This window comes from Momordica charantia (genome assembly GCF_013281855.1).
Source record: "Momordica charantia cultivar OHB3-1 chromosome 2 unlocalized genomic scaffold, Mcharantia_2.0 BLBB01000002.1, whole genome shotgun sequence".
NCBI classification, from domain to species: domain Eukaryota; kingdom Viridiplantae; phylum Streptophyta; class Magnoliopsida; order Cucurbitales; family Cucurbitaceae; genus Momordica; species Momordica charantia.
In genome coordinates this window covers 12,403,155-12,430,857 of record NW_028275160.1, presented here as the reverse complement: position 1 = coordinate 12,430,857, position 27,703 = coordinate 12,403,155, and the positions used below count along the sequence as shown (strand labels likewise).

The 27,703-nt window shown below is 36.0% G+C and overlaps 1 protein-coding gene across 5 annotated transcripts; it reads right to left on the bottom strand.

Annotated features, from left to right (window-relative positions):
- Nucleotides 1-20,845: 20,845 nt before the first annotated feature.
- LOC111023525 (uncharacterized) lies at nt 20,846-27,421 on the bottom strand. Of its 5 annotated transcripts, XM_088120589.1 has the most exons (9): nt 27,149-27,421; nt 26,861-26,944; nt 26,656-26,746; nt 25,405-26,063; nt 25,183-25,243; nt 24,856-24,916; nt 24,306-24,379; nt 21,661-21,879; nt 20,846-21,137 (listed from the first exon to the last, which is right to left on the bottom strand). In XM_088120589.1, exons 1-4 carry the CDS (start codon nt 27,339-27,341, stop codon nt 26,012-26,014), a joined length of 420 nt encoding a protein of 139 aa, XP_087976715.1. In that variant the 5' UTR covers nt 27,342-27,421; the 3' UTR covers nt 20,846-21,137; nt 21,661-21,879; nt 24,306-24,379; nt 24,856-24,916; nt 25,183-25,243; nt 25,405-26,011. The 5 variants fall into 5 exon arrangements, with proteins under 5 accessions (XP_087976715.1, XP_022156673.1, XP_087976716.1 ...); XM_022300981.2 differs by lacking the exons at nt 20,846-21,137; nt 21,661-21,879 and having other exon boundaries at nt 24,127-24,379; XM_088120590.1 differs by lacking the exons at nt 20,846-21,137; nt 21,661-21,879 and having other exon boundaries at nt 24,127-24,369.
- Nucleotides 27,422-27,703: the final 282 nt, after the last annotated feature.

The following is a 27,703-nucleotide window of genomic DNA, read 5'->3' as shown; positions in this document are numbered from 1 at the left end:
AGAAATTGTGGAAAATCCCCCAGCTCTACAGTGATGCAATGGTCAACTTCCCTTTTCAACTCTTTCTTTGATGAAATGGATAAGGAATGTTCTCTGAAATTGATGTCCTAAAATGATTCTCTGTTATGGCTCCCTTTTTTGTGGATGGGCATTATTTTATTTTTATATCGGGCCCTTAAATTTAGGGCAACACTTGGATGTTGTAGGGACGCAGTGAAAACTGAGACAATAAGTTACTGTGCAGTCACATGTGATATAGCATTCGGCAGGTTCCAGCCGACTCCCGCATATAATCTGTTTCATCTAGGTTCCAGAATCGTCATAGCAGTCTTTGCAGAACTCAGTTTAACCATCCCAAATTCTGCAATTCCTGTCCAAAATATTAGAAATTATGCTCAACTTCATTCAAATTAAGGAAATTTAGAATTCTAACCAACTCAGACTCCTAACTCATAGATTATGTTCTTTTCTTGCTATTTTTACAAGGAACCTCACGTTTAGACACCAATATTACCCAAATTATGCCACAAAACACTCTCTTATGGAGAGTTATCGATCCTGCACCCGTATTGTCACTTCACCCTTAGTACATCCACTAACACCCTTCCAATTGCTAGAAATGGTATTCCCAAGATGATAGGGACTTCTTTATCTGCATTATAATCAAGGACAATAATGCGAGCGAGGAATATAAATTTATGTATTTGTACCAGCACATCTTCAATTTTTCCTTCAGGCTGAGTAATGGATCAGTTCGCTAGCTATAGTGTAATCGTCGTGGGCCTTGCTTCACCCATTCCCAACTTTCTGTAGATGGATAGAGGCATGAGGTTAATACTTGCTCCCAGATCACATACTGCTTGCCCTATCTTCTACCCTCCAATAGACATCGTATGGTAAAGCTTCCTAGATCCTTCATCTTTTCTGGGATTTTGCTTGTTAGGATTATGCTACACTCTTTTGTTAGTGCTACAGTTTCAAATTCCCCTAGCTTTCTCTTCTTAGTGAGTATATCCCTAAAAAATCTCACATAACTAGGCATTTGCTCCAATACTTCCACAAATGTAATGTTGATGTACAATCGCTTTAATAAATCCAAGAACTTTCTAAATTGAACATCTTGGTTCTTTTTCTGCAGTCTCTTAGGATATGGTGGAGCAGATCTATACTCGGTTGGGACCTTTTCGTACTCTGTCTACTTCTGCTTCCTGGTTGCCCATGAATGCGATGCTCCAGCATTGATTACCATAGCATCTGTTAGACTAACATCTTCAACTGTGTTATTATGTGGTTCCAGTGGTTGCACAATGTTGTTCACTACCTTATTGAGTCCTGGATCCTTTGAACCTGGCATAGGAGCTGATCTTCCATCAACCTCACATTCTCCTTCTATTCTTGGTCACTTCTTTTATCCTGATTAAACTTGACATTACTCCTTAAATCATTTGAATGTGCAAGGGGCAATGTCTTTCCACTCTTCAAGGTGAGGGCCTTACATTGCTTCTTATCGTCAATCTTTAGGATCTCTGTATCACTTGTCAATGCTCCATGCAGTTTACTTTTCAAATTTGTGGCTAGCTATTCCATTTGAACTTCAAGATTGTGTAAAGATGCAACCTGACTTTGCAGTAATGTGGCTTGGCTCACATCATTCTTTGATATATAAGCCTTGATTAAGCTTGCTAGGGAATTAGATGTTCCTTCTGTCTGTCGTTGAGCCATCGGCTGACCTTGATTTGCAAAACCAGGTTGATAATTTCCTTTTAGTTGATATACTAAGGCATTTGAAGCTCGAACATTGCTCCCACATTGGTTTCAACAGCAACTAAAATTTGGATAGTTTATCCATCCTGGGTTGAATGTGTTGAAGTAAGGATTATTTCAGTTGTTCTGTGAAGTCCCCAAGTAATATATTGATGCTGGATTTCCAGGACACTCATTTAAATGATGCTCTCCTTCGCAATACAAGTAAGAAACTCCTTGAACGTTGCTCACAATTTACTTTGGCAGCACATGTTCCAACTGTAGTTTGCTGTGACATGCTCTTCATTACTAAGTCCGTAAAGTTCTCAATCTTGGAGTTTATTGCTGAGAATGCATTATCATCATGTATTCCCTTGGTTCCTTTTCCTTAAATAGCTCGTGGGTCAGACCATTGGTGGTTGTTGAACAATATCCGTTCCAAAAGATCAAATTCTTTAGCATAAGGTTTGGCCAACACCGCCCCATTAGCAGACGCATCAATGACTAACCTTGTAGCATCATTTAATCCATTATAGTAAGTCTCAATCTGGATGCACCTTGGAATTTCGTGATGTGGGCACTTCTATATCAGTCTCTTGAATCTCTCCCACTTGCTGACAGACTCTCTAGCAAATTGTTGGAAATTATTGATTTCACTTCTAAACTTTGCATTCTTGCTGGGTGGGAATTATCTCATTAGAAACTTTTTTGCCAAATCCTTCCAACTTGTGGTTAACTCTAATGGTAGGGAGTCCAGCCATGTCCGTGCTTCATCTCTAAGCGAATAAGGAAACAACTTTCATCACAACAGCTCTTTAGTTACTCCTTCAACTTTGAATGAGTCAGACATCCCCATGAAGAATCTCAAATGAAGGTGTGTGTCCTCAGATGCATGATCGTGGAATTGGCCACTGTTTACCGCATCTAAAACATCACTGTCTTCAGCTCAAATCTGGTCGTTTCAATTCCAGGCTCTGTGATAACTGGATTAAAATAATAGAATGTTGGAGACGCATATGCTCTTATCTCTCTATCTGTATCATCTACTAATAGTACATCATTGAGTCGGGGTGGTGTTGCTTTTGGGACAGCAGACACAGGGTTCCCATCTACTATTTCCTCTACTCTCACCAATCTATGGATTCTGTGGTGGGTTCATGTTTGCTGCAACTTGGTTCCTTCTCTATTTGTTTCTTCCCCGATGAAAGGTCTGCTCTATTTAGTGATCAATTATATACTTCAAGCTTTCAAAGACGATCATGAACTTGCAACAAAATCAAGAACACAAAAGAGAGAAAATTATTTAAGCACTGTATTCTTAATCACTAGCGCTTAAAATAAAACCACAAAGTCCCCGGCAAGAGTGCCAAAAGCTTGTTGCGGGTCCACAACCTAGGTGAATGCAAGTGCAAATGTACACTATTCTCATCGATTGTAGTATAAACAAGGTTGAAATCCACAGGGACAATGTGTTAAATATAAAGTTTGTGCTTAAGAATACTAACAATGCAAAATAAAATATTATTCAATGGTGTGTTGCTATATCTAAACAAAGTTAACATAAATTTGCATAAAACGACTCCAAGAAAAAAAAACACTGCCTAACAAATGCTATGGCAAAGAAAAGCTTGAGCAGAACTAGTGAAATAGGGGAAATAGAAACTAGATTAAGATGGGGGAGATCCCTTCAAGCTTTCCCTCACTCACACACAATGCTCTAGCATAAAATAAATGTTGATGCTCAAATTGACGTGGTTCCCCTTTGAGACACCCAGAAATGTACATTTACAACTTTTGTTGCTAAATAGCCAAGCATAAAGAGTAGTTTCTACGCATGGTTAGGGGACCTTATTCTTAAGCATCCACAAATCTACTAGAAAAGAGTAGCTAACAACAAAGAGAACCAATCACGCTACCTATATACTTTTTCGTGTCATACAAGAGCAAGCAAACTAATAAAAGTGACCAACAAAATCAATAAGATGGAGATATAATGATAGTTCTATTTATCGTCAAAGGAAATCATACTAGAGGTCTCTGTTCGCAAACTACAGCACAGGATCTCCTCTGAAAAATGGGGAGCGGAGAAATTCAATGGGTAAATAAAAGAGGTAACCCATTTCGTTAAAGAACACTGTTAAGCCGAAAGAGACCGCCAACTAAATGCGAAAATCGGCAGGTATGAAGCACCCTCGACATAGGGATGAGGTTTCCTAGGAAGAATGAGAACATAAAAAATCTTCCCGAATAGCATATAGCCTTTTATCTTAAAATGTCCAAGTTTGTCGTCTCCCCCTTAATCCTTTTGCCCAAGAGGTTTTAGTCGAGGTAAATTTAGAATCGACCAAACTAGCTCACAATGACTATCCTAGTGAGCTGCTGGATGCTGTGGTGGAGGGGTTGGTGTTGGCACGATTCAGAGTATTTGACCCTTTGACCAGTTTTTGTCCATCTTATTGTGTGAAACCTTGCCCAATATCCCAAGTCGGTTTTATCTTACTGCCTGGCAAAATTGGAGTAACCTGGTTTTGTGTCCTTCCTCCATTAAGCACTAGAAGTAGGATTGGTTTTCCGTGTATAGGGATTGGATGACCAAAGACTATGAGGGTTAACTATGCTACCGCATTCCCCATTGCTTCGGTAATTTAGGTATTCTCCCCTTTCTTTTGGCTTATTTTCACTCTTTCATTTATGACCGAAACCTCTTTCGCAGTTCTTCCCAAGCCTGTACCGTAGAGGAATGAACTCACCTTGGAATACTTCCAGAATTCCAATGATTTGCATATACCTTGGTTGTGTTTGGATATTTCTGTGGAAGGGGAAATTATTCAGGGTCTTTAATTTCCCAACATCATGTACCCCTCCTCTCTAGTCGGGCGTCACAGTTCTTAACCAGTGGTATATTATATAAGGTTATATACCTTATTCGTGTTATTATTTATTTTCATACGAAGTTATATGCGACTTGCTAAAAAGGCTAAAAGGTATAAACTCGACAATAGACAAAGAAATCGGTGCAAAAATAGTTCGATATTTATAACCCCCAACAAAAACAAAAATTTACTTTCCAAATTGAGTACCGGAATACTACATCAAAATAGCAAAAAAAAAGGGAGGGATATTATCAGTGGTGGCCCCAGCGCCACCGCTTCTCCATTGTCAGTCGCCTTTCCAGAAAGGCGATCTTCCTTTCCCTCGCACGCCACTCTTCCTCCATGGCGTGTTTCTCTTCCTCCCAGATTTCTTTATCCTCCTTCGATGATTGGCATTCAAACTCAAACTTCAAGGCCTTCATAGTTGCTTTCTGAAGCTCACTCTCGAGGTTAGTGACTTCCCTCTCAAGTTTGGCGATTTTCCTTTCGGCCCTCCGCAGTTCAAAGCGTGAGGGAGGCGCAACGTATCGGGGTCGTCGACTGGAGGAAGACTTCTCAGCAACCGGGGTGAGAACCGGGGGGTTTGAAGGAACAAATGATGGAGAAGATGAAGAAGAAGAAGAATCTCTCGAATGATCGGAAGAAATCTCCATGAAAGAAACGAGAGGATCGTTCACCTCCTCAGACATTTTCTCTAAACGATGAAAAGAGGAAGTGAAGGTTGAATGAAAAAGTTAAGAGAGGCAAAAACATTTAAATAGACTAATTTTGGGTTATCAAAGCGTCGGTTGGAAATAAATGGTGGCATAAAAATTCGAAGAAAAGGTACTGGACAGGTGTTAAAAACGACTGAACATGCGTTAAATCAAAATGATGAGAGAGAGAAATAAATCAGATTGTAAATTTGATTTGATTTGAAGGGAAAAGCACCGTCATTTATGGGTGGTTACATTTCAAATATACGGTAAAAATCTACAAAATTGTGGATTACATAAGGTCGGAATTGATAAGGTCGGCATACTCAGCCACTTCATTAGCCTCCCTAATTGCCGAATCGGTAGGCGCAAGATCGATTCCTTCGACTTCGACCTGAGATTGGAGCTCGTCCTCTCTCGCCATAGAATGAGCGTGCTCTATAGTAGCTTGATCAAGTTCGGCAGTTTAATCCATTGACTTTTTCATGGCGCGCTCTCAATCCTAATCAAACATGGGGACTAACTGGTTGGAATCGACTTCCTTAGCGAAGCTTTTCAACCATTGAACCGCATAATTGAGACCACTATATTCTAAGTCCCTCTCAAATTCCTTAAAATATGGAAATTGAGACATTACTTCGTAAGGAAGGTCGAAGTCACCCAGTTGAGCTTCGTCGTTGGCAAGTCTAGATTCAGCATCCGCCAACTTGGATACTGACTCTACAACCATCTTCTCAGATTCACGAAATTTGGACTCAATTTCGGCCAGACTTGATTCAGATTGTCCGAGCTTAGATCTAGCCTCGCCTAGTTCAGATTCAATTTGTCCGAACTTAGTTTTGACTTCACCCAGACTTGAGACCTTTTGTCAGTCTCAAGTCTCAAAAGGTTGTCCGATGAGGTCTTCAGTTCAGCAAGGTCGTTCTCCAATTGTTCATTTAAAGATTTGACCCTAGCAACCTCAACTTTCATCTCAGAAATTTCAGACAGTAGACAGAGATTTTCTTCTTCCAACTTAGTTTTTTTGACTTTGTATTTATTATTTTCGATGATGCATTTCTCCGACGCCACGAGCACTGCAAGAGTCTCTCGCTTCAGAGTCTTAAATTCCTCTTTCTCCTTAACCAATATCTTCTACTCCTTCTTGAGCTCTTCTAAAAGTGAGTTGTACTCTACTAATTGAGCAAAGCATGCTTCAGCTTTTTTGATAGCCTCAGCCAGTTTGATTATGTTCTTTCTCCTGATGCTATCACGTTGAGAAAGTTCAATTTCAATGGAAGCAATTCCGTAGCATGAAAGAGCCAAGCCCTAAAATTGGCATAAGGTTCATAAATTGAGTTCGAATAATGAATACGCAGATTGAAAAAGTGAAGATCGAAGTGCACCTTTACGATCCATGTGGCAGCTTTCATGAAAAGCTCGTTGGATGATGAGGGGTTGATACTATGAGCATGCTTGTCTAAATCTTTGGAGAAGTAGGGGTATAGCTTATCCGTGAGAGAAAAGACATCCTCCTCGCACAAGTTCGACAGAAAGGGAGGAAGATCAGGTGCAAAACAAGGAGGAGAATCAGAAACTTCGAAGGAGGTCTCCTTGGTACCTGAAGAGCCAGCAGTAGAAGTCATGTTACCTTTGTCAGCCAAGGGTGAGTGGGACTGGACCTTGTCGAGGTCTTGAAGAGATATCCCAGGACAGTCCCCTAGGGTATCAAATTCAAACTCCACCTCTCTAGGAGGCGAAAGATCGACGTCATGAATAGTAGGGGAGGAGCTTCTACACGAACATCCTGAAGTTCTCTACGCAAGGGATCTTCAGGGGTTAGAGTGGCATGGGCGACTTCATTACGCACTCTTTTCCTCCTCAGAAGTTGGGCCTCATCATCTTCACTTTAAGCGGAATGTTCAGCGGGGGCAGTTGGGTTATCTACACCAAGGCAGAAGCGTTTGCACTCCTTGTGTCGTCTCCAACAGAAGAAGCTAACTTTCTTTTGGCCATTTTCTTTAGACCGAGAGAGCTTGGTAGCTGAGGTCGCCCCTGTTTAGACTTTGGTGACCTAGCCTCAACTGTGGACTGGGGCTGTGAGGTGTCATTATCCATGTTGGCATCTTTCTAAAGCTTTTCGAGCTGTGGAGAACTTGCAGGCCTCTTACCTCTCACAACCCAACTAGTCGCTCCACCTCCAAGGGAAACTTCACAGTGGCGACTACTATTGAATCTGAAAGGTTGAGGATTCATTTCTTCTGCATTCTAGATAAAATCTTGTCAACGGATCGACTTTTCTATGACAGATCTAGTGAAATAGAGGAAGGAGAAAATTTAACCTTCGGTAAGTTTGGCAGCAAGACCGCAACGTCTCAGGTTCGTGTTGGTCAGGAGGTTGGGACTGTAACGATCCCTAGTTGACAAAACCGCACAACCAGCCAAAACCAATCTGGTTTCTTTACTCAGTTCTGGCGGAGGATCGATTAGAGCTACAAAGTCCAAAATAATGCGGTCAGTACGACGAGCATGTATACCTACGGCAAAGAAGATGGGATTTAAGAGCTTACTCAGCCTATCAAACTCCATAGGAACTTCGCACTAAGGATCCCCATCACTGGTGGTCATTAACCAATTACTCGAAACATAAAACCATCTCTATTTCCAATTCTTTATAGAGGTGGGACCATTGACTAATTTCGCAACACCAGGAAAACAGCTTAAGAAAAATCGACCAGGGGCCTTAGAAGATTTCTTTATGGTGTGGACGGCTAGCATTTTCTCAATAAATAAAATGCAGGTCCTATCCTTACATAACCTCCACCACGAATACCAAAACCTATTGAACTGCCCCAACCGTTGGGTGTTAATTGGGTAGGAGCCAAATTGACAACATTAAGGAAAAATTGGGCAAAAGGGTATAAGGGCAACCTAACCCCGTATTCGAACATTTGGGGGTAAAAAGTAACACAGCCCAATGAAGGTTTATCGATTATTTCACCTGCTATAGGAATTCTCAATTCAACATCGTTAGGAATTGAGTAGTTGTACCTAAGGATTCCTAATAACTCCTCAGGGCAGTTCGAGTGCGAGTAGTCGGAGCATTCACTGCTATTTTCAGGTGAATCGCTCCGCTTACGGCGACAAGATTTTTTACTTTTGACTGAAGGGTTTTCTTAAGGAACTTGAGAAACGAGGGCCTATGGGAACTTGCTTCAAATGACTTGGTCCTATCCATCTACTGAAAACAAATGCAGAAAGAAGAAAAGGATATTGAATCTGGGTATGAGTGTTACCTAGTACATAGTAGATGAAGAAGACGACCAACTTCTTTGACACGCAGTAATCAAAGGAGAGATTCCTTGCCCTAAACGTTCAATGTGATTGCCAAGAAATGAAAACTTAGCGAAAATGCGCACTGGTGGAGTATAAATACCCAATGAAATAAAGCACCAGTTTGGAAGAGTGGGGGAAAATAAGCTCGAGCTTTTAGCGATGCAAGGCGAATTGGTCACTACTTCAATAATTCTGAATCAAAGTCTTCGAATTTTCTTGAAGTAGGGGGCTATTGATTGACCTCTGATTTCTCTGACATGTCATCAGTAATTCAAATAAAAAGAAATATGTGTAAGGAGCACGTGTGAAGATGACACCAGTTCGGACGAATGTCGAACTGGACACTTGTTATACGGAGCTTGATTAAATGACCAGGATTTGCAATGCTTCAACTGATTTCCCCCCAACTACGCACACGGTTACCTGTTTTCACGGGTTGAAAACCGCAAATTCAAATGAGAAACTCCCCCCATACCAACGGTTACTTTTTGGTCTCCTATAAATACTCACTGTATGGGAATGAAATGGGAGGTGAAATTTATTATTTACTTGATATTTGCTTTTCTAAACACGCACTGACAAAACCTTCGGAGTGTTAACTCCTTTTTGCATGTTTTCCTATCTTGGAGTATTCTCGAAGATTCATTGTGACTATCGAAATATTTTTTGGTACGAATAGCAACAAAGATTGGTTCGTTCATGTTATTTTCAAAGATTAGTCTTCAATTCCATGCAAATTTATGATGAACTATAAAATTAGTCTTCAATTAGAGGCAAATTTATGATGACTTATTTTTGAACCAGGCATCCTCAACATTATGCCTCAAAGAGGACTTGAACCCGTGCTCTTTGCAAAAAGATTTTGAGTCTCGCGTGTCTACAATTTTACCATCAAAGTTTTATCAAAAGTGAATCATATATTCCTTTCTATGATATCAATATCGTGCCACATATGAAATATATGACGAAGGTGGAATGTAATAACCTTTCTATTGATTGGAATCGAACATCCTAACTGCCTCATTATTGCAAACCACAAGTTTCTTCATTAGGACTCTCTGGACAATGGCAAAGACGCCCACTACTCATCATCTATTGAGTGATTTTACAATTACGAATGACTTCTATGGTTTCTTAACACATAAAATAACTGTGATTTGAAATGCTTCAAATTTTATTCGATTTCATAAAATGTTTAGTTAGTTTACTTGTTTAACTTTTCTATGTCTGATATTATAATTTTTGTATTAATAATATAAGTCTATACTAGGAAACTTTATATTTTATTTTCCTTTTAAAGTTCATGAACAAACAAATTTAATTACGTTCACTATAAAATCATTCTTATTTGAAATAAGATATATCAATAATCGACAATAATTGGTTCTACTTATTCCCTCAATTAGTTGGAGGAAAAAAAAAAGAAAAATCGGAAAATAAAAGAAAATAAGGAAAATAATGTTGATGTTGAATACATTTACTTTAACAATGTAAAATAGGGTTAAATAAAAAAGTTTTCCAATATTATTTTACTTTATTGTAAAATGTAGTTTCATGTAATAAAAATATGAATAAATGAATATAGAACATGCAGCATTTTCAAAAAATTTAGTTTTCAAAACTGTTTAAATAGCTGAAAGAATTAGAAAGTATTTGTTTTTCACAGAAATAAAGTTAAATTAAATTAAAACAAGGGCAAAATTAAACATAAGAGATTTTCACTTTCTAATATATATGGTTAACTAAATATTATTAGATTATCTTAAGTTGAAACAATGACATCTAATACGCAACCAATTATATTTATACCCCTATAAAAAACATAAAAACATTACGAACCCAGCAAATTATGATCTTTTGGGAAAAAAAATTAACCCAAAATCACTCATGAACAGTCAATAGATTATTTCACCTAGCACAAATTTAATATGTATTTTGTAGTTAAAAAAAATTAATATGTATTAAGTTTGATTTGGACTATATTTTGTAAAATTTCAAATTTAATGCCATATTTAAAATTACATATTCATTTTTTATACGATTTGTCTAAATATCTCTAAATTTTAAAATAAGTCTAGATATCAATTAGTCATAAATGTAGAAGTTATAGATATACTTATCTTAGATAAGTACATTACGTGTCTATGTTGCATATTTAAGTAAAGTAATATTAGATAAGACCATATTTAAAAATAAAAAATTTAATCAAATGATATCTTATTATAATGAAATTTATCAAATATTAAATATACCCCAAAAAATAAAAGCACCTGTAACCAAATACATCCCTTTTGAGTGGATCAAAGATAAAGATAAAAATCAAACATAAAATAAAAAGATAAACTAAAAAATAATCATAAAATTTAATAATTTAAAAAGAATTTTAAATGTTTGAAAGTATAGTATTTTTCAAATCCAAAATAAAAATTTAACAATTTACGAACGCCTGAACTATTTAAATAAAAACACTATTTTTAAGAGGGCAATATCAAATTTTAAAAAGGAATGACATACAAAAATTAATTCACAAGAGCTTCGAAAGAGGGAAAAATAGAAGGAAAAAACCATCCCAACAAATCAAGAAACAGCCACTAGAACTTCCGAAAGGTTTCAAAGGTTCGCAAATAGACAAATATGACAGATCAATGGACCTTGTGGACCATGCTACCTCCTATCCTGACACCATGATACAAGCTGGGTATAACGGTGCCGAGCAGTGTCAGGGAATGGTTCCAGAATTTGCCGCAATACTCTATGGCGACCTATCAGGACATTGCTCGCAAGTTCATCGACCAGTTTCACTACTCCTAGGTCAATCGACGAATGGAGACCTATCTCATGTCCGTAAAACAAAAGTCTAACAATGACCTAAAATCTTACACGGCCTGTTTCACCATAGAATGACTGCGGGTATCGAATTGCAAAGAGAGCATGGCCCTATGGACACTCTCAAACGGAATAAGAGATAGAAGGTTCATCTGTTCCCTAAGAGAGTTCCCAGCATAGACTGTGGCCGACCTCATGGTCAGGATTCAGCGGCACATAGCTGGAGAAGAGCTACTCGAAGCGCAATCTCTAAAGCAAGAAATGCCCATAGCCATCACGGAGGGACAAAGGCAAGTCGACCGACCGAGTCGCGCTTTTGTGCAAGGAGTCAAGCTCATCTCGATCCGAGATCAAGGCAGACATACCGGCACAGTTAGAGAAATACACCCCAACGCGTATCCCAATGCACCAGATCATCGCATCGATCGATAGGACGCCAGTCGACAGCCTGCTCCAATGGCCTCAACGAATGAAGAGTGACTCAAGCAAAAAAGACTGAAGCAAATACTGTTTCACCACGACCACGGTCATGACACGACAAATTTTTGTGACCTTAAGGATCAGGTGGAATCACTGGTCCAGCGAGGATATCTGAAGGAGTTCGTAGGAGAAAGTCATGCACCCAATCGTAGGACAAAGAGGCATACCGGCCGCAGTAACCAAAACCTTCGTGGAGGGCCATCAAAAGGCTATTCTGGAAACAAGTGGAAGGTCTTGGCTAGACAAGCCTGAAACAGCTCGGCGGCTCGAGAAGTCCTAGCAGCACGGACTACCGAGCTCGAGACCCCCATAACAGTCATGGATGAAGAAGCCACCACCCAACTCCAACCTTATAACGACGGGCTAGTGATAGTTGCAGACATTGACCATGTTCCCACACACCGAGTTTTGGTGGACGAGGGGAGCACAGGAAACGTTCTTACCCTAGGGTGTTGCAAACCCTCGGGTGGGACTCAACCAAGCTCGAGATGTCCCACCCCACTGGTCGGTTTCTCAAGCGAAAAAGTCTACCCCGAGGGTAGCATTTAGCTGTCTGTAACCTTGGGGGAAGGCAAGGGAGTCGTGACCAGAGTTGAGGAGTTCGTGGTAGTGGATAGTTCCTCGGTGTACAAGGCCATCCTGGGCCAGCCATTCACAACTTTCGGGTCGTCCCCTCCACCTATCATCAAGTGATGAAGTTCCTAATCCCTGATGGGATGGATCCGTTGTCGAACAACAGCGAGCCTCCCGAGAATGTTATGCAACCGCCATGAAGGAACCCAAGTTGGTGTGTACAGTTAGCGCCGACCCCAACGAGCCTCAATCAGTCGCTCCCAAAACCTTTGCAGAAGCTGGTAACACGAATTTGTCTGTCGACCCACCGACCAACCCCTGTGACGTGCTTGTGCTAGAGTTGGTCCCGACACCAAGCTCGGATCCCCAAGCGGTGGAAGTGGCGTCCAAGACAGTCGCTTGGGAGAGAGAGAAGAGCATCCTGTCGGCCAAAGAGCTCGAATCAGTCCCTGTCTTAGGGCCTAAGAAAACCATTAACGTGGGACCAAGCTGCCAAGTGACAAGAGGGAGCGTTTGGTTAGGTTCCTCCAAAATAACGCCGACGTCTTTGCTTGGTCCCACGACGACATGCCCATAATAGATCCCACCATCACGATCCATCGACTGAACGTCAACCTCAAAGCCAAACCGATCCGGCAAAAGAAACGGGCTATGGACTTTAATTGCTGAAAGTTTTATCGAAATCATTCATCGAACTATGATTCCATCCAATATCTCAAAACCTAAAGTTAAAACAGTGAGAATTTCCACTGAACCATCGTGTCCATCAATTAAAAAATAAATTGGGTTTCATTCTAACGAATCCAGCAAGATGCGAGGGACCACGAAAACGAAAAATCCCATATTATCACAATGGGCATGTTAAAGCAATTCCAATGTTGTTCAGAATCCATGCATGACCAAAACAATCATCTAAATTCGAAATGTTGGATACGAATCCTGGCCTACCATGTGTCGTGATCGAAAAGGTGAATTGGATGAACACGCGGACAAAATGCGAAGATTGACTCCAAAGTACGCAGCTCGACAGTCAACCTACAATGCCAAGCCGATCTGAGACAAAGTCCGTAACGATGTCTCTTCCGTACCCGATACCAAAATTCATTTAAAATTTTCGATAATATAATAGCTGAAACAGTACTATGCAAATTCTTCATCTTTCAAGAACGACCTTTGACCATACGTTGTGCTTTACGGATTATTGCTCCACCCCCAATTTACCACAGATCATGAGATCGTTTGAAAACAGGAGACTCGAAATAAAACAACGAAAAATCGATTTAGAGAAACTACCGAATAAACCCAACCAACAAGTTTCGGGTGTGTACACTACAGATGAATTAAAGATAAATCCATCAACAATCTTCTCGACTTTTACAGTACAGACCAGAGAGATTTCAATACTCTTCTCGAGTTTTACCCATCCATGAGAAGATGAATAAAGAAAATGGATGAGATTGGGAGAGAAAGGGCCGGAGGAAACCCTAAATCATTTAGTACGACGACATTTTAAGAAATTTAGTGAGTGATATGAAATCTCGTGATTAATTTTTTTTTAAATAAATGAGATAAAATGAAAATAATTGGACAAAAATAGTCAATTAGGGGAGAAAAAAAACAATGACCAAAACGAATATAAACCAAGAGTGAGAGTATATTGGAACAAAAACAAGTATTCAAACTTTTATTTTTCTACTTAAAATTATTATTTTTGTTTTTTAGTTCTTGGGACAAAGTTGTTTAGATCGTAATATTTTCGACTTTTCATTTCCGGTGTGATACATATGAGAAGTACTATTTGCCCATCCAAAGTATATATTGTATTTTTTAATACAACATGTAGGGTTTGGAATTCGAAAAGTACCTTAACTAGTACTATGCTTAAGTTGGCAAGTATACATATTAATTTTTATTGTTTGTAAATTGCCTTCGTTTTTCAAATGAAGGCTGCAGCAAAAGAACAGACGTCATCTCCCCTTATCAGTGTTCATTAAAAAAAAAAAAAAAAAAAAACTAAATTTAATATAATTTTTCTTAGTACCACGTGTGGGAGAAATTCGAACTCACAATCTCTAGAAGTATATGTCAATTGTCATTGAACTATGCTTTTTTTAGCTATCAATTTTAATATTTGCTCCTGAAATTAAGCTAATCACTATACCATTAAATACCTTTGCAAAAAAGTATATCATTAAATATGAGTTAGCTCATTAGGTTTCAACAAAAATTATCTTCCTTTAAGGCCTAAAACTAAAAAAAATAAAAAATAATAAAAATAAAATTGACAACTAAGAGAAACTCAAAATTAACACTAGTGTTACTTTGTATTTTTTTTTCTCTCTCTGTCTTGGCATGAGAGCCCTCCTCTGTCCAGAACAGCTTCTTCTCAGGCATTACCTACTAATGGCCTATGGCAAAGCTTCTGGATAGTGTATCAACTTCTCAAAATCGGCATTGCTTTTTTCTCCAAATGTGCATATTGAGAGGTGGTGTTGAACGTGTTAAAGATTTTGGGACCTATCTAGGATTGCCTTCGACTTTCTCTCGATGCAAAGGGAGAAACTAAGACTGGTCCTTTCTTAAGGATAAGATTTGGAAGGTTATGCAAGGTTGGAAAAGGAGTTTCTTTCTCTTTTGGGGGCAAAGAGGTTCTCATTAAGAGAGTATGCCAGGTCATTCCTTCTTACGCCATGAGCCTATTTCATCTCCCTAAAAGGTTTTGTGATGACATTACTCGTATTTTTGCTAGGTTTTGGTGTGGGGAACCACAAATGATTGTAGGAAGATCCATTGGATGAGTCGGAAGAAAATGTGCTTTCCTAAGGAGTTAGGAGGCCTGAATTTTGGGGATCTTGAAAGTTTCAATAAAGCTTTGATTGCTAAACAAGTTTGGAGGTTTCTCCCAAATCCAAATTTATTGGCCTCTCAAGTTTTACCGGCAAAATATTTTTCAAACCCATCTATCCTTGAAGCCATAGATATTCCAAAATCTTCTTACTTGTGGAAAAGCTTGTTATGGGGTCGTGATCTTCTTACCCATGGCCTTCGGAAAAGAGTTGGTAATGGCGCCACTATTCAGATGTTTACTGATCCTTGGCATCCAAGGGAGCGATCTTTTCGGCCTATATCTTGGCTTTCAACACATTTGGATCCATTAGTCTCAAATTTTATTTATCCTCAGGGGTTTGGAACACTCAACTTCTTTCTACTGTTCTCCATCCTGAAGATGTTGAGTTGATTCAAAAAAATACATCTAAGGTCTTCTAACATTATGAGGACCGCTGGTTTTGGCATGATGACAAAAGGGGTATTTTTAGAGTCAAGAGTGCTTACAAAAATTTTATGAATCTACATATTGTCTCAGCCTAGCAGTTCTACGATGAAGGGAAATATATGGAAGACTATTTGACAACTAAACATCCTAACGAAGATCAGAATTTTCTTATGGAAGGCCAATCATGATTTTTTACCTACAATGCACAAGCACAACTAACTCAAGAAAGGTTTGGACGTCTCACCCATGTGCCCTTGCTGTCATGCCTCTATTGAGACTGAACTCCATGCTCTCTTTGATTGTAATCGAGCTCGGAATATCTGGAACCTTGCACTTCCTACTGCCGCTCTTCCTCTCCTATCGAATTTAAGCTTCTCGGATCATTGGGAAGTTTTATTACAATCCTTGAACAAGGAGGAGATCGAATTAGCAGCAATTATCTGTTGGTCGATGTGGAATGATAGAAACACCTTAAACCAACAAAAACTGATCCCAGATATACATCAGAAATGTGTTTGGATTACCTCATATTTTCACTCTGTTCAACATCCTCGAGCTCTCACGAAATGCACGGATGTTCGTTCGACCCTCTGGTTGTTTCAAGTTGAACACTGATGCCCCCTGTGGAAGCTCTCATCAGGGTACCGGCTTGGGCCTCATTATTCGCGATTCCGGTGGGCAGATAATTAAAAATCACCCTCCGCTGCTAGCTTATGAGAATCCTTGAGGGTATACGTTTGGCTCAGTCCATGGGTTTTTCACGTTTATTGGTTGAATCAGACTCTCTGGGGGTGATTGCTCTCCTTCGTGGTGATTCATTTTCGTTGGGTTCTGAGAGCGTTTGGATACACGATGTTCAGATCGCAGCTAGCTCTTTGGCTTCTTGCGAGTTTGTGCATGTTGGTAGGCATCTCAATCGGGCTGCAGATTGCTTACCAAAAATTTCAACTCGTTCTCCAGAATTGTCTGCTCATTCCATCTTTCGATGTCGGCGTGCAAAGCAGATTTGGCCCGCTATTTTTCCCACTTTTCAGCTGCCTTAGACCCTGGCCTTTCTGTCTCTTATGTTGCCTCTTTCAAACAAATTAAACACGGATGCTTCTTGCTGTAGCCGCCGTTTATCTACTGCTATTGGCCTACTTCTCCGGGATTCATATGGAAAAATTGTTATTCCGACCGATTTCTCTAATAGTCGAATCGGACTCCCTCTTGGCTATAAAGATTATTAATGGGAATCCTTCTTCGGTTGGAGATGAAAGCTCATGGATTCATGATATTCATACAATTTTCCAGAGCTTCCAGTCAATTTCGAGAGCTCTCAATTGTGTTGCTGATTTTCTGGCAGAGAAAGGCATTTTCTGGCGAAGAAATCGTGTTTCCTAACACATAAAATAACAATGATTTGAAATGTTTCAAATTTCATTCGATTTCGTAAAATTTTAAGTTATATTTTCTTATTTAAGTTTGCTATATGTCTTTTATTATAATTTTTTTAAAAAAAATTAAGATTATAAGTCTATACTAGGAAATTTTATAATTTATTTTCCTTTTACATTAACAAAAAAAATTACATTCGTTGTAAAATCATTTTTATTCCAAATAAGATAAATAATTTGCCAATAATGGATAGTAGGAGGTTCAAACCCGTTGTATTTTAAGATAAATAATTTAACGACATTTCACTAATTTCACATCATAAGATTTATTTATCTGTTAGTTATTATTCTTATTCTTATTTATTTTATTTTAACTTTGTAGACTGCAGGTAGGTAAAATCATTTCATAGAAAAAAAAACCAAAATATTATAAAAGCCATGACAAGTTGATTTCTTAACTTGCAATTAGTTGCAGGTAAAAGTAAAATAAAATAAGAAAAATAAAATCAATAACCACTTATCAAAGTAATGTTGATATTGGATACATTTACTTTAACAATGTAATATATGGGAAAATAAAAAAAGTTGTTAGAATCCATGTAAATAAATTAAATTTACCCAACCCATCAGCTTAAGTTTTTGGGTTGAGTGGTGGTTTATTCATTCTTAAGATGATATCAGAGCATGTTTTTTTGTTTTAAAACAGTTAGAAAATTGAAACCATAGATGATAATAGTGTGGATGAGAATGAAGATTCTCGCCCTAATTCTCAAGCTCGTGAAAATTTTTAGTCCTCGTCTCCACCTCTTTCTTCCGTCTGAGAGATGTTCTCGAGAAAACTTATCGATTTTGTAATTGTTTTTCACTTTTTTTAGAATTTCAAAAATAAAATAAATATATATTAATTATCGGGGATGTGGTATGATGCATTTCCTATTTTTGGGCCCAAACCGTGTGGAAATTTTTGTCCTCCGTACGATGGAGCATGAAAATACAAGTTTAAAGATGTAAATAAACTTTTGGAAAATAAATTTTAGAGAGATAAATAAAAATATTTATAAAAAAATTAGTGAAAGAAAAGTTAAAGACAAAAAGAGAAAAAATTTAAAGAAAAAAAGTAAAGTCAAAGAGGAAAATATATGTTAAAGAAAGATAGAGAAAAATTATAATGGAAAAAAATTTAGAGATAAAAATAAGATTCAAAATGTAATTTTTAAAGAAAATAAATAAATACAGACATAAATAAAAGTTCGAGCGAAAGAAATTTGAATGGGAAAATAAGATATAATATTCAGAGGAAAAATAAATTAGAAAGAGAAAAAAAATTATAAAAGACGAAATTTTATAGAGAAAAAAGCTTAAAAAATATTAATTTTTTAGAGAAAGAAATGAAATTGATCTGTTATAAAAAAATAATAAATAAAAATACATAGAGATTGAAAAGTCTCGATATAGAGAGACAAATAATAATAAATATTCAAAAATATGAAGACTTTAAAGAGTGAAAAATAAATTTTGTAGATACAAATTTAGAAATAAAAAAGTTTTAGAGTGGGAAAGAAACTTTTTAGAGATAAATATGGGAGAGAAAAAAAAAAGTTGAGTATTGAAAGAAAATATCAAATTTTGAAAAACATAAATTTGTTTTTGAAATTTTTTTTTAAATTTACATAGAATTTTAAAATGATTTTTGAAAAACAAAAATCAGGAAATTGAATCGGTAATGAAAAGACCTATTTAAAAAAATTAAAAACCAAAAACCAAAAACAAAGGTTATCAAAATGACCTCAGAGATTATATTATATAGCACAAATTTAATATTTATGGTATACTAAAAAAAATTAAAATGTATTATGTTTTATTTGGACAATGTTGTTTTTGTAAAATTTCAAATTTTATGTCATATTTAAAATTACATATTTATTTTTTGTGCTATTTGTGTAAATATCTCAAAATTTAAGCCAAATCGAACATATCTCAAGTGGTTAAGACACCAAAAGATCATGAGTTCGAACCCTCACCCCACACGTTGTACTAAAAAAAATATCTCAAAATTTAAAAATCATTCTAGAGATCATGTTTTTAACAAAATTAGTCATAAATGTAAAATTCAACCAAACAAAGTTGTAGTGATAAATACCTTACGTGTCTATGTAGTATACATTTATATAGGTAAATATCTTACATGTCTATGTTGCATATCTACATAAAGTAAATTATTACAGATTTTAAGTACAACGACCAAAGAGTAGTCTAAAAACTCTAAATAAAAAAGCACACAGTCTCGACCCAACGGTAATTATACTTTCCCATGCTATGCCTATTTTAAGAAAATCATCCTTCTTGAAAATTTCTGAAACTATCCTTTTCATGAATCCGTGCACGATCGCAGGTAACGAACAGTTTAATGAAACACCATTTTCGGTGTAGTTCCCAAGTGGTCGAGGAAATCTTGAAACCTGGGTCTTCTGCTTGTCACCACCTCCGTCCCGACCTCAGGTACAAAAGTAATTTCGGTCGAACCGACCTCTGTTCCTATATACACTGCCACCTCCGTTAAGCTCGAAGTCACCAGGTTCTCAGGAGTAATTTGAGTCTCTACATTGGGAGCTACAGCAAGAGTAAGCCACCTCCGTCCCCACAACCTCAAGGATGTCGGGATTAACCTCCATCCCCTTAAGTAGGTTGGGAGGGACTGCAGCCTCATTGGGAGCAACAGACGTGTCACCAGTGATAACCTCGTTCTCACCAGCGACCACATCCCAAGATCTTCCACTACCACCTCGGGAGCACCTGTTGTCTCAGCCTCATCATTGGGCTGGGCTGATACTTGAGACCCGTAAGGCTTGGGCCTGGGCCAAGTTTGGGCTATTACTTCTTTGGGCTGGGCTGCGTCGGCCCAACCCAAAGAAGTAATGGCCCAAACTTGGTCCAGGCCCAAGCCCTACGGGTCTCAAGTATTGTTTGGGCCGGGCTTGGGCCGGCCCAACCACTCAAACCTAGGCTCATAGTCCAATCCATGAGCCTAAGTTGATGAGCCAAAGTTGGATCGGGCTTGGATCAGCCCTTTGGATCGGCCCGTATATTAATATATTTTTAATTATTAAATTTTAAAATTTAAATAATTTCCATGTTAAGCTTTTTATTTTTAAATTCTAGAATATGTGTTTTTATATAATTTTTGGTACATTTTTTTTATTTTTATAATCTTACTAATAAATTTTATTATGTCATATTTTATAAATTTAAGTTGTTTATTTTAAAAAATTATATTTTTTATTTTTAAAAATTAAATTTATATCTTTTTACAGGAGAAATTGAAAATTTAAACACTCTAAACTGGAACTTGAGAGGATTTACGATTAAGAATTAGAATTAGAATTTGAGTAAAGAAAAAGAAAAGAAGGTTGATATTTATAAGAAAATTTTGTATTAAAAATTTTTAAAAATTACAACCTAAATATTAGATATGTTTAAAATAATTTTAAATTTTGAATTTAAGAATTTAGATTGTTTCCTCGTAATATGTTTCAAAACAATTATTTAAATGAAATATTAGGAAGTGGTAGTATGGGAGGGGAAACAAAAATCATTAACCTACCATATCTAATTTATTTTTTATAATAAATAAATAATAAAAGAATATATTAATATTATATAATATAAATATTAATAAATATTGGATCGGGCTTTTGGGCCGGCCCGACTGGCCAATCCAAATACGGCTCAAACGGGTTGGCCCACGAGCCGGCCCAAATTAAAAAATGAATATCCATATCCAATCCAATTAATATAAGGGTCTGGCCGGTCAAACGTTGACCTTGGATCGAACTTGGATCGGGCTTAGGCTGGACCTGGACCGCCCTTTAGGCCTCGGACCCGATGATGAGACTGACAGTGCTGTCTCAGAACCAACTACGGGGTCTCAACAATATCTCGGACAGAGGAGCCACCACCACCTCACCAGCAGCGGGCTCCATCTCTGCTAAAAAGCCATATAAAAGTATAAATTTAATGGCAATGGGCAGCCAATGTTGATTTCAATCAACTATGCTAAAAGAATCAATGAGTATATATCAACATAATCATTTATCTACTAATGATATAAAAGAATCAAAAAATGATGTTAAAATAATTATCTCCTAAGATTTTCGACCATCTAAAAGTAATCTCCAAAAAACTAACTCCAAGTAATATAACATCAGAATGGGAAACAAATGTTGATTTCAATCAACTATGCTAAAAGAACCAATTATCTCCTAATGATATAAAAGAATCAAAGAATGATGTTAAAATAATTACCTCCTAAGATCTTCAACCATCTAAAAGTAATCTCCAAAAAACTTCTCCAAAAAACTATCTCCAATGATAAGAGGAGTAATATAACATCAGAATGGGAAACAAATGTTGATTTCAATCAACCAGGCTCAAAATCCAAAACGACTTGCAGTAAACCCTAATTCAAGGGTTTTGTGATTGAAATCAGAGAATAGTAGAGAGATTACCAGAGGAGCCATATCATTCTGAAGATCAGGAGCCACCGTGGTCTCAGGCGGCACCTCGGTCGTCTGCGGCACCGGCACTTTGTCGTCGTTCCCACCTTCCATTGCAAGCTATCTTGAATATGGTTGCAGAGCAGAGGGGAGTCTATTTTCATTACAGACGTCAATAACCGCCTCTCTTGTCTTCTTTCATCTTTTTCTTCAAATGCCCAAACTACCCTTCTAAACAAACCAGAATCCTTAATTCAATTCATGCATGTGCAATTAAAATAGATCCTTTTAAATTTAAAGACGTAATAATAAATAAATAAGTACTCCCGCCAACTATTAATTTTTTTTCAACTCTTTTTGTTTTTATTTATTATTTTAATTGTATTTTTTTTAATACAGCTGCTACTTTTTTTATTTTATTATTGTTCATAATTATTTTATTTGATTTAAAATTGAACATATATATATATACATGGAAAATAGTACTTCTAAACTTTCAATTATGAAAATTAAACTATGTGAAGAAAATTTTTTTTATCTCTAACTTTAAATAGTAAAAATTAATGTCTTAGAACTTTCATAACCCTAAATTTTCAATTTCAAACATTGATTACACGCTTTTCCATAATATCGTACCAACAAAAATTGGGTACATTAACTTTTTTTTTTTTTTATCTTGTCTGTTGTGTCAAAGCAACCAATTGTATTCTATTGGTCTATTTTACAATTTTTATTATTAATCAAAACCATAAAATAATGGGATATATATGTTTTCGTGAGAATGTATTCTTTATGATGGATGAAATATGGAGAGAGTAAAATTGATCCCATTTTTTGAAGTTTTAGGATTTAGTTTTTATAATTAAAAGTGTTGCAATTTTCTCAATTTAAGGTTTTCATTTTTAAGTTTAGAAATCTAATTTCTCTCTTTTTCTTTTTTGGTCAATGTTTGAGGATTTAATTTTCATAATTAAAAATTAAAAAATGTCAGGTTTGTGTCATAAACCAAATCACATGGCATTATATATTTATATATATTAATTATATGTAATTGATAATTCTATATTTATAGGTATTGAGCAACGCAAAGTAGAGTCATCATTTCTGAAGCGACCAGTAACAGGGCAGACCGCCATCTTCTCTCATCTTATTATTTTTTTTGTTGTATTATTTTTTATTTATTCAAACCACCCATCTTATAATTAGAAATAAATGTCACATACTAAGTTGACGAGTATGTTTATAAATTGCCTTCGTTTTTCAAATGTGGGCCACGACAAAAGAACCGACATTGTCTTCACTTATTCCCCATTCAGTGTTCATTAGGAAGAAAACCAATTTTGAGATTTACTTTTGAAATTAAGCTGATCAGTATAACATAAAAATAAATATATATCACAATCTCATAGGTTTCAACTAAAATTATTTTCCTTTAAAGCCTCACTAATTTTATATTTTGTCTCTATTTTGTAATTCATTGAACGCATATGAAATGTGTTAGATAATAAGTCTTCAAATAAAAGTCTAACAGAAAAATAAAAAGTAAAATTTTGGTGAAAGATTAAAGGTAAAAGCTGCATATCTAACCCAAAGATTTAATTGGATGAAATTGAAAAAATTAGGTAAATATTGATTCTCTTTAACAAGTCTAATTTTATATACTTTAAAATCTTTCCAAAGATATAATTTCGGTGAGTTGAATTATCTTGATTATGTCACTAAATTTCTTAAAATATAGCCATAAATTTGTATTAAGTAGTTTTCCATTGTGTATAAATTGTCTTAAAAATTTACAAATAAGATAAAATTGCCACTTTAAAGAACATGAACTAGAATAGATAAAGTTTTGAAAATACACAACACAAATATATATATTTAAAGTACAAGAACTAAACCAAAGCCGAAGTCGAAAATATAACAAAAATAGTATTTAAACCTAAAGCAAAATGTGAAAGCAACAAAATACCGTTAGTTCATGTTATTTTTAAAACTTAGAATTCAATTATTGGCAAATTTATGATGAATTATTTTTGAACCAATTCAACAGTCATTGAGGCCTCTTGAAGGACTTGAACCTCCATGAGATTTTGAGTCTCCGTTTAAGGAAAATATGACAAAGATGAAACGTCATATATGGATCCAACATCCAAGGTGTCGCATTTCGTTGCAAACCAGACTCTCTGGCCAATGCCAAAGTCGCCCAATACTCATTTATTGAGTGAATTGGCAATTACAAATGAGTTCTATGGCTTCTTACCACATAAAATGGCAATTATGTGAACTATTTCAAATTTTACACTCCATATCTATTTTCGTAACATTAACCAAAACATAAAATGAAATAACTATGCTTTTTAAAAATTAAAAAATATATTAAAAAAAATTATCAAACGACATAAAACCACCATTTTTTTAAAATGGTTTAAAAAAAAAAACATGTATACGTAGTACTAATACCGAAACCAAACACGGTCCACCTATAACGAATTTAAAGTGTTAATTTCATCCATTTCAAAACTTCGTGAAAATTTAGTCATTGAGCAAATGACATAAATAGATTAGTGGAAAAAAAAAAAGGCAACTCATAAATTTGGAAATTTTTTTTATCTAAGGTCGAAAATAGCAATATTTCGATGGGTTAATTATAAACTCAATACCTTTATTGGAGCTTAATTCCAAAATTTGTGCCCGCTTGTGTCCAATACTTATTACTTCCAGTTCCTTTGCTTACCTGGAAAATTAGAAATTTCAAAGGAAAAAAATATATATACTAAACGATATTAATGATGTTATATTGAAATTTTTCAATAAAAAACGAATTCTACCGAACTCAATATTTCTATATTCTATTTTTAATAAATTCATTACCAAACATAGTTTTCAAATTAAAAAAATATATATATATTCAATTAGGAACAAATCTTATTTTTTAAATATAAATAAATTGTTTTTAACTTTAAATTTTTTCATAAAACCAATTTTTGGATCGAAAAAGTAATTAACGAAGCACGGTTGACTTAGAATATAGATGGAAGAATACTAACAAATAAAACCTATTAGATTAGGAGGAAACGTAGTTGTTTTTTACGAAAAAAAATAATTTATTGTAAGCACATAATTAGCAAATTCGGGATAATAAATGATGAACTTGATCAATGATAGATATATATACATATAAAGAAAATATTAGGGGAATGGAGTTTGAACCTGCGTCGACAAGCCAGTCCTGCCCCTGCCTTCATCCAACATTTCCAGTTTCTTTCCTTACCTAGCAAATCAAATATTTATATATTTTTTTTAAAAATGCAACAATTCTGAATAATGTAAATAATAATTTGCCTTTCCAATTCGAAATTCCCTCTCCATTTTTTTTTTAAATTTCGCCAAAAAAATATAAAATGCAAAGTTGAAAATATAGGGAAAAAAAAGGGTGGCACACGCCTTTTCTTTTACTGCTGATTCTAATTTCTTAGAAAGAAAAAAAGGCACAAAACCAAATGATGGTTATTAGGCAAGAAAATAGAAAAAAGATACCAAGTTTGTTTGACATGAGTTTTCACCCTCATATGGCAGCCAAGGCATGGAGACAATCGTTCTACAAAATTTATCAAGGCAACAAGAAATCAATCAATCAATAATTTGCACATAGATGAATAATACCATGCCTATGTAAAATCAGAAATAAAAACAAAAAGTTAAAATATGTGACCAATAAAGAAAAGTGAAAAGAAAAGAAAGCGACAATGTAGTTCAAACCTTTATTTCCAATCTGCTCACCACATCTTGTCATCTAATAACTGAAAACAAAAAAGTCTTGAATAAAAAATAGTCTTTAACCATCTCGCATCTTTTCGTCTAGCCTCTGTCTTGACGTGTAGTTTCTTATACATGTTTTGGGTCTTGACATCACAATAGCCTCTGTCTTGACGTGTAGTTTCTTATACATGTTTTGGGTCTTGACATCACAATAGTACATTCGTAACGTTTTTCAATATAAGGAAATGATAAGGCAGAAAACATCACAAACCCACAAACAAATAGAACCAACAGATAGAAATTGGCATACATTAAAACTCACATGCTATGAGAATAAAAACTAACATCATTACCCTTAGATACCATAATATAGATATGTCATAAATATCTAGGCCAATTATGATTAAAAAACATCTTAAAAGACATCTCCAAATACAATTGTTAGATAAAGCACATGTAATCCAAAAAAAAAAAAAAGATATAGCACACATAAAATAAAATAAAAGGATGAATCGGAAAATACAAAAAACACAAGCCAAAGCAACTACGAGAGCGACAAAAAGAATCACAGAAAGGGTACTAATTATTGAAAACCTTCAAATTTGCACTAGTTTATGATGCTTGGTGCTAGCTGCAAGTATCTCAAGTGAGTGAACAACCTGATGATAGGTATACTAAAAAAAATGAGCACATGTGGGTTCAATCAACAGCAAATTAAGAAATTAAATCAGCAAATACCAATTGGAATTGGAAATACAAAGTCTGAGTTTGCAAGGAAATGAAAGAAATCAATGGTAGCATTAAAAGCTGAAAGCAAATGAAGAGTTCAAATTCAAATGTTAAGGATCCTCAGGGCCCCAAGCAATCAGTAATGAATAGTTGAAAAAGAAAGAAGAAACAGAGAAGATGCAGAAGAAATGTTGCATTGCACGAGATGTTTGTCAGCTGTAAAGGAACAAAGCATGAGGTTCATATCTACCCTAGCTAGCCTACAGAGATCTTATACTGTTATTAAATAACACTAAAAATTTAGACACAGAATCTAATTGATGCCACGAACAACTAATTATCTGAAACTACTTGGCTAGAACATAACATATTACATACGACATGAAGCAACAAGCAACAGACTCCAAGACAATTAGCCCTAACTTCCTTCAAAACAACATCCTCTCCCGTACAAGAAGCCACAAAAACAAAAACTAAATAAAATTGTTTAAATTCCCTCCAGAGAGAAGAAATTGGACTTACTCAAGCACTCGATCATTACAGCCAGATGGAACATCGAGGATCCCCGACCCCGAGGATTCGGTTCTCTGTCTCATGGAGACGGAATCAATACCTAGCGCATCAGGAGACAGCCCACAAGAAACAAAAAGTTAGAAATAAAAACGACTTGCCGTAAACCCTAATTCCAGGGTTTGGCGACTGAAATCAGAGAATAGTAGAGAGATACCAGAGGAGGCGTCATTCTGAAGATCTCGAGATAATGTTCTTTGATGGGAGGAGTTGACTGCGGAGGAAAGGCAGGTTGGACGGACTTCGAGTACGCCATATCCGAAAAGAAATAGAAAATCTTAAATTGATGAACAGAGAAGGATAAAATCGAAAACGGTGAAGGATCGAAAAAGCGAAAAGGTAAAAAGAAAAAAAAAAAACAAGTTTATCAGCCATAAACCATAATCTAGGGTTCGCATATCAAAACAAGAGAACAGCGCAAAGAGAGAAACAGGTGAAAGCATACCGGAGGCGGAGAAGGCGAGTACGAAGCAGCGGCGAACGCTTTCTACCGCGGGCTCAGGCAGCACCGCCACCGCGCCAGCAACTGCCTCCTCCGTCGTCTCCGGCGACGGCACTTTGTCGTCGTTCCCACGTTCCACAAGCTGTCTTGAATATGGTTGCAGAGCAGAGCAGGACACAGAGGAGTCTATTTTCATTGCAGACGTCAATAACGGCCTTTCTTGTCTTCTTTCATCTTTTTCTTCAATGCCCAAACTACCCTTCTAGACAAACCATCTCAAAACTGGAATCCTTAATCTAATTCATGCGTATGCAATTAAAATGGAACCTTTTAAATTTAAAGACGTAATAATAAATAAATAAGTCCTCCCGCCAATTATTAAATTTGTTTCAACTCTTTTTGTTACTATTTATTATTTTAATTGTATTTGTTTTGATACAGCAACTACTTTTTTATTTATTATTATTCGATAATTATTTCATTTGATTTAAAATTGTGCATATATATATATATATATATATATATCAAAAATAGTACTTATAGTACTTCTAAACTTTT

Coding starts and splice junctions, on each gene's coding strand:
- LOC111023525 (XM_088120589.1), bottom strand. CDS start 27,341: ATGAAAATAGACTCCTCTGTGTCCTGCTCTGCTCTGCAACCATATTCA. Junction 26,945..27,148: donor ACTCGCCTTCTCCGCCTCCG/GTATGCTTTCAC, acceptor GCGTACTCGAAG/TCCGTCCAACCTGCCTTTCC. Junction 26,064..26,655: donor TGTAATGATCGAGTGCTTGA/GTAAGTCCAATT, acceptor ACCTATCATCAG/GTTGTTCACTCACTTGAGAT.